The sequence below is a fragment of the Alnus glutinosa genome, chromosome 3, assembly GCF_958979055.1.
Source record: "Alnus glutinosa chromosome 3, dhAlnGlut1.1, whole genome shotgun sequence".
Lineage (NCBI taxonomy): Eukaryota > Viridiplantae > Streptophyta > Magnoliopsida > Fagales > Betulaceae > Alnus > Alnus glutinosa.
The window spans coordinates 15,912,966-15,920,113 of NC_084888.1; the positions used below are offsets into that span (position 1 = coordinate 15,912,966).

At 35.0% G+C, this 7,148-nt stretch overlaps 1 protein-coding gene and 1 long non-coding RNA gene across 2 annotated transcripts; one reads left to right on the forward strand and one right to left on the reverse strand.

Annotated features, from left to right (window-relative positions):
* The first annotated feature begins 273 nt into the window (after window positions 1–273).
* On the forward strand, window positions 274–3,830 carry LOC133864263 (uncharacterized). The gene is made up of 3 exons (XR_009899477.1): window positions 274–711; window positions 2,510–2,581; window positions 3,561–3,830. It is a non-coding gene; the product is annotated as an uncharacterized LOC133864263 (long non-coding RNA).
* A 2,021-nt stretch (window positions 3,831–5,851) lies between these two features.
* Window positions 5,852–6,457, reverse strand: LOC133863223 (uncharacterized). Its single transcript, XM_062299186.1, has 2 exons — window positions 6,088–6,457; window positions 5,852–6,042 (listed from the first exon to the last, which is right to left on the reverse strand). The coding sequence occupies exons 1-2, from the start codon at window positions 6,455–6,457 to the stop codon at window positions 5,852–5,854; spliced, it is 561 nt and encodes a 186-aa protein (XP_062155170.1).
* Window positions 6,458–7,148: the final 691 nt, after the last annotated feature.

Here is a 7,148-nt window from a genome sequence, read left to right on the forward strand (position 1 = left end):
TTGACATCCAGCCATACTAGCATGTAAAGAACAAGAAAATAAATAGGAGATTTATCAATTAATAAATTGTATTCATTAATAGATGGGCTTAATAATTATATTCTAGGTAATAATAATGGTGTTATCGAAATAAATTAAGCTTAAGGTAAAATAATAGAAAGAGTAATAATTATTAGAGTGTGGTTTAAATAAATATAGGGTCAAATATTAATTCTAAAATGATAGAAATAGTATAAAATGGGGTCCTAATGTAATTTACAGAAGTTGGGCATTTAAATAAAATGTAATCCTCTTTGCCACGTGTCAGCATTTGGTTGGCTATGAGAAGATAACACTATCTTCTCCCAACCACTCACACATGGACACATGTCCCACTCACCCTCTCTCTTCCTTTTCTCTTCCTTTTTCCTTTCTTTTCTTTTCTTTTTCTCTCCCTTTTTCGGTGGACACGGCAGCCCCCCCCTTCTCCTTCTCTTTTCCTTTTTCCTTTCTTTCCTCTCTTCTCTCCCTCTCACGCAGAACCCAGCCCCTTCCCCCTCTTCCTTCTTCCTCTCTTCGTCTCTCTCTCACACTCACACACACACATGGACCCGAGAGAGAGTGTTGAGCCGAAAATGGAGGGTGAGCACTGGAGAACACAAGGTTGAGGGGGAGAGCCCGAGAATGAAAGAGAAGAAGAAGTAGAGAGAATCCGGCCATGGGCTTTAAGAGGTAAAATCTTTAGCTTCCCTTTGTAATTTTCGTGTTACCTATTATGTGTTAAGCACAAAAATCATGTGGATCATTAGGGATTTTCCTAGATTCAAATTTTAGGTTAAAATGAGAAGAGGGTTTCGGTTTTGAGAGTTTGTAGGTGATTTTTGAGTTGAATTGTGGGGGGATTCTACTTAGGTCCGAAAATGGGTATGGATTTTATGGGATTTGATTTAGATGAAATTCTAGGGTTTGTTGTGCTTGGGTTGATGGAAACAATTGGGCTTCTTTGATGGCTGATTTGTGGCTTGTTGCTGTGGATGGCCGAATGGGTCATTGCATAATTGTTTTTCATTGGATTAAATTTATTGTTAGTTGCTAAATTTGAGGGTATTGAGGTGAAATCTGAAATTGGGAATAGGTTCTGAAATTGGAGATGTTTATGGTTGATGATTTTCAGAATTGGGTTGACTTATCAAAAAGAAATTTGATGGATTGTATGGGTTTCTTTTGCTAATTGTATTGTACCATTTCAAGATGATTTTTGGTGGATTAATATTAGTTACATTCCCTTGAATTTTCTGTTGTGTAAATAGCCAAATGTGAATAGAAGCTAAGTTGGGATTGTGCTTGTATGTTGATGGATTGCCATGGATATGGAAGGTTTAATTTTTGAAGGGTTGTTTATGGGCTTTGATCGTGTCAAATTTGTTGGTAGATTGTTGAAGTTTGATTTTGTATTGTTGCTTCTCGATTTTTGTATTGGATGAAAAGGGGGTCTTTGGTGTTTGATTTGGAGAAGATGGGATGAAGTTTTGGAGTAATTTTAGTAGAGAAATCTGAATTGGTTCTAGACAATTTTTGGGTATTTGATTTGCAATAATGGATGGGTGATAGAGAATGTAGTTTTGGTTATGTTTGCTTGTTAGAAATTGTTAGTTATGTTGCCTATGGAAAAGATTGAGTTTATTTGTGTTGGGTTGATATGAAGCCTAATGGATATTGCTATGTGATTTTGTAGAAAATCTTAGTGTGTCCCCACTTGAAAATAAGGAATTTATTGGGTATTTAGGATAGAGTGTTATGTAGTTATTAATGGATTATTAGTGATTATTAATTTATTATTATGATATTCTAGTGGAAGGGATGTGGGCATCCATTTGAGAAATGAGTTGAACCTTAATATGTAAAAGGCGTTGATTTTGATATTTAAGAATAAATTGTTAATGGTTGGTTGGTTGTTAGAGGAGAGTTTGAAATTAATGAAATTAGACCCTTTTTGTGTAAATGGCGGATACGGTTAAAATAGAGAATAGGTCATCGTGATGTCTAAAGGGATATGTAATGCAAATGAAATAGTTAAAAGAAAGAATGAAATGGTAAAGTGTAATAAGTGGTATGAATAGATCCACATAAATAGCAAATTAAGCTCAAAGTATAATCCTTAGCTTTGATATTTATGTATATGTCTCAAGCTTTAATAAATAAATATATTGCAATACGTGATTGTAACCTAAGCTAACATGTGTTACAAAATTGGAATGCTATGAGATTAAAGTCCTGAATCTAAACTATCTATGTGGTTAGTAATAGTAATGTAATGCAACAATAATGAATGAGCTAATAAAATAATAAACACACTTGTGTTAATAAGCGTGATATAATATGAACTTAAACTTAAATGTGAACATAATAATAGCTTAGGATACTTAACTAGATTTAGACATCGGGAATGCGACGTGTGAGCACGAGGGTAGTTTATGTGTCATGGAGTGTAGAGTTCCATAGCGTAGTCTCATGCTATAAGTATTTGCAGGATTGTGTCATCATTGGAGACATCAATGGGTCCTTCAATGTAGAGTTGGAGTCGTGAGTCCAATGCAGCCAGGTGAATATTCTACTCACTGAGAAAAGATATTTTTATGTATTTTATAGAAATGCAAATGATATATGATTTTTTTACTGAACCAACGATATGTTAACATGTATGTTTTGGATGTTTTAAGTAGTTTCAATTATGTTGAAATATCAATGATGTTACGAAATGATGCATGAATGAAAGGTTTTGAATTGATTTGAAGTATCTGAAAATGTGTTGCAGTTGGGATTTAATTATGCAAAGAAGAATGATGAAATTTCATGTTGATTGGTTCATGGTATTTGAAGAAAGCATGATTTGCAAAGAATAGGAGTATAGAGTTTGAATTGTAAAGCATAAAACACGAACACATAATAATGAAAGAGAGCGTAAGGCTCATAATAATGAAAGAGAGCGTAAGGCTCATAATAATGAAAGAGAGCATAAGGCTCATAATAACGAAGAGAGCGTAAGGTTCATAACAACGAAGAGAGCGTAAGGCTCATAATAATGAAAGAGAGCGTAAGGCTCATAATAACAAAGAGAGCGTAAGGCTCACAATGAATAAGAAGACTATCATGAGCATGCATAACATTGTTTTAATTGTATGATGTTTTCATGATAAGTATATTGTAGTTTTGCTAGACGTATTAGTATGCATAAGAGTCTTGATAGAAAAAGAACTTATGTATATTGGTATCGGATGGTTGCATGATTTAAATGCCATTGTTTTCTATAATGAATCTCCTACGAATAATATTAGCTGCATAGTATGTTAAAATGCTTTCTATTTGTCAATGTATGCTATATCAGTTATGAGGATTTTCAAACAAAAGTTTATAAAATTGGTGGCTGTTATAGTGTATGCATGACTAGAAGAGAAAAGTTGGTTCTTTGCGAAAACTCAGTGAATAGTATACCTCTGAGGTCTTAGTGTATTTATTTATGCTAAGGCGGTGGGCTCATAATTCTACCTATACGGATGTGGCAAACCCCCACAACCGTATAGATGTTCTTTTGGCTGCAGGTATTCCGGTCGTAGTTGATGGTATTGTAGAAATATACTTGGAATATTATGACTGAAGCTCGCCGCGACGGTTGTAATTGTCGGACCATGGGTTGTCCACTATTTTATGGGTTTGTTTATGGCTCGTGACGCTTGTGTCACTTAATCTTTGTTAAGCCATTTCTATGATGTATTTATTATGAGAAAAGACTTAAACAGATAGATGTAATATGGCTCTTTGTTTATGATTATTTGTAATAGAGGTTTATGTTATGATTTCTGCTATTTAGGTTTATGTTTTCCGTTACATCGATGGATAAATGTTATACTCTGATTATCAGGTACATATTATGGAGTATGTACATATGTCGGCTTTGCGACATATCATCGTGCCACTGTGAAGATCAGTTTATATTTTAAGGGATTAATGTTTATGAAACGTTTTATTAAAAAAAAAAAAAAAAAAAAAAAAAAAAAAGGGTCGTCACATAGCATATATGGGCTCTAAAAATTTCTTTTCCCTCTTCTTTGCAATTTCACAGAAATACCACTATTTTCTCTCAATAACCTGCAAAATACTAAAACACCAAAAACTAACAAAAAAGGTCAGAAAATAACAAAGCTAAAGGTTTAGCAAATGCAAATTAAGGAGTCCAAATATACAATATTTGGCACTCATCAAATGCCCCAAACTTACATTTTGCTAGTCCCTTAGCAAAACAAAATGAAAAACAAAATCAAAGCATGAAACATAAGTCCGTTTTCGTGGGAGAGACGATTGCATTTAGCGTATACAACAAGCGTTTTAAACCCCTAGGCATCCCTAGAGTACAAGTGAAATCTCGTGAGGGTTTAACAACAATGATACCCACAAACACTTTAAAGCACTATGTTATTGACAAACAAGGGTTTCCACACAAACACGTGGTTCATATATCGTAAGTAAGTTTAACAAGGTGAATATCACAATCACATCATCAGGACATCAAAAACCATTCAACTCATAGCCGAAAAATTGAGACAACACATGCTCCACTAAGTGCAAAGTAAGATTAACATAAACTCATGAGGTTTCAATTTTTCTCAAAGCTTATGTACCCTAAAATTCATAGGAATCCTATCAGATTAAAGCAATCGAGGCTTAAATCATTTTTTATTTTTTTTTGTAGGCTGTGCAATGCTTGGCTTCCTTAAGCTTTCTAATTGGCCTATGTAACGAGTGTTGGGCCAGTGACTTCCAAATCAAATGGTTTTAGGGCACTAGATGTAGAGACATCCTTAAAGGCTAAATTACTCAAGTCAAAAAGGTTACGAAGTCAAAGTAGCCATACAATCAACCAAATTGAATTTCTCATCTTTTTACACAAACACTCAATAGTTAGTGAGGTAAGAGGTCCGGTTACTTAATGAGAACTCAAACTGATGATTTATTTTCTACTTTTTTTTTTTTTTTAATTTAAGCCAAAGTTTCATCAACAAATCATCCTACAAATCTCATTACACACATTCCTCAATTCAAATCTCATACCTCACAGAACCAATGCTAATGTGCTTGTGAAAAACATTTCAAACAAGTGAAGTCTCTCTAATCCAACAAGTGAGTCAAAAGATTTCCAGAGTTCTAAAGACATGTTGTGTTCAATATGTTAAACAAAACAATGATAGGCAAACCACAGTTGTAATGTAATCATGCTGAATCAACAACATAGCTTTTTTTTCTTTTTTCTTTTTATTTTTTTATTTTTTTATTTTTTTTAAAAGAAAAAGAAAAAGAAAATGCAAGTGGGGTAAACAGAATTATCCAAGGTGTATCCAGGTTAGTTCCCAAGAAAGTGAGGGGGGTCACGAGGACACTCTTAAATCCTTCCTAGCTAGAATTTGACTAGACATTGCATTCTTGGATAGTGCCGTAAGCCCACACTAGCAATTTTTTTTTTTTAAACATAAAAGCAATAAAATAACAACAAAACAACAAAAATAATAGACAAAAACACAAAAGAAATAAAAATAACAACAAAACAACAAAAATAACAGACAAACAGAAATGTCTACCCCATCCCCAAATTAAAATGACACATTGTCCCCAATGTGACCAGAAATACAATACCAAATGTGTGACGCAAGTCCAGTGTAATGTAGCATAATGCTCCCCTAAACTTGAATGATAGACACTTATCCTGAAAAACATAACAAAAACAAAACAAACAATCAAGTGACAAGGAAAATAATGAGGGTTGCCTCCCATAAGCGCTAAGTTTTCAGTCTTCAGCCAGACTTTCCACAATTGACGACCATCACTCTGAATAACTGGGATCCTCCAACAAAGTCATCTCAATCTCCGAACTCTTCAACTCCAAGAATGGTTTCAACCTTTTTCCATTAACCTTGAAAATAGTACTATTCTTTGGATCCTCAATCTCAATGACCCCATGAGGAAAAATTGATCGAACAGTAAATGGGCCTGTCCATCGGGATTGGAGCTTGCCTGGAAACAGATGCAAACGTGAATTTTAAAGATGGAATTTCTAACCAGGTTCAAAAGATCGTCTCAAAATACTCTGGTCATGAGCCTTCTTCATCCGTTCTTTGTATAACTTCGTACAATCATATGCATAATTGCTCAGCTCCTTTAATTCATTGAGTTGGAGCTTCCTCTGTGAGCCAACCTTCGTAAGATCAAAGTTCAGTTGATTGATAGCCCAGTATACTCTATGGTCCAATTCCACCGGCAGATGACATGCTTTGCCGTACACAAGACGATAAGGTGACATGCTAATCGTGGTCTTGAAAGCTATAAGGTAAGCCCATAGTGCATCATTCAATCGCAGAGACCAATCTTTCCTTGAAGGGTTCACAATCTTTTCCAAAATCCTCTTGATCTCTCGATTTGAAATCTCCATTTGTCCACTCGTCTGTGGGTGATTTAGGGTGGCAACCTTATGTGTGATGAAATATTTCTTCATCAACTACTCAAAAATCCTGTTGCAGAAATGCTTACCTTCATCACTTATGATTGCTTGGGGAGTACCAAAACGAGCAAAGATATTGTCCTTTAAAAACTAGACCACTACTCTGTGGTCATTGGTCTTGCATACAACAGCTTCCACCCATTCGGACACATATCCACAGCAATAAAGATATATAGATAGCCAAAAGAGTTTGGGAAAGGTCCTATGAAATCAATGCCCCACACATAAAAAATCTCAACAATCAGAATGGGTTTGAGAGGCATCATATTCCTTTTAGAAATACTCTCTAGCTTTTAGCAGCGCTCACAAGAGGCATAGTAGGTGTGGGAGTCACAAAATAGGGTAGGCCAATAAAATCTACACTGTAAAATCTTTGCAGCGGTCTTCTTTGCACTAAAGTGGCCTCCACAAGCATGATCATGAGAAAAGGAGATGATATTAGATTGGTCATGCTTAGGGATACATCTCCTAATGATCTGATCAGGACAATACTTAAAAAGATAAGGATCGTCCCAGAAAAAGTACTTCACCATGGCCATAAACTTGGATTTATCTTGCCACCCCCAATGCAAAGGCATGTGACCAGTGACAAGATAGTTCACTATATCAGCAAACTACGATG

Bases quoted from the DNA above. Each gene is read 5' to 3' on its own strand.
- LOC133863223 (XM_062299186.1), bottom strand. From the start codon at position 6,457: ATGGAGATTTCAAATCGAGAGATCAAGAGGATTTTGGAAAAGATTGTG. The intron at 6,043-6,087 runs GTTAGAAATTCC...ATCTGTTTCCAG, and splicing joins GAGACGATCTTTTGAACCTG to GCAAGCTCCAATCCCGATGG.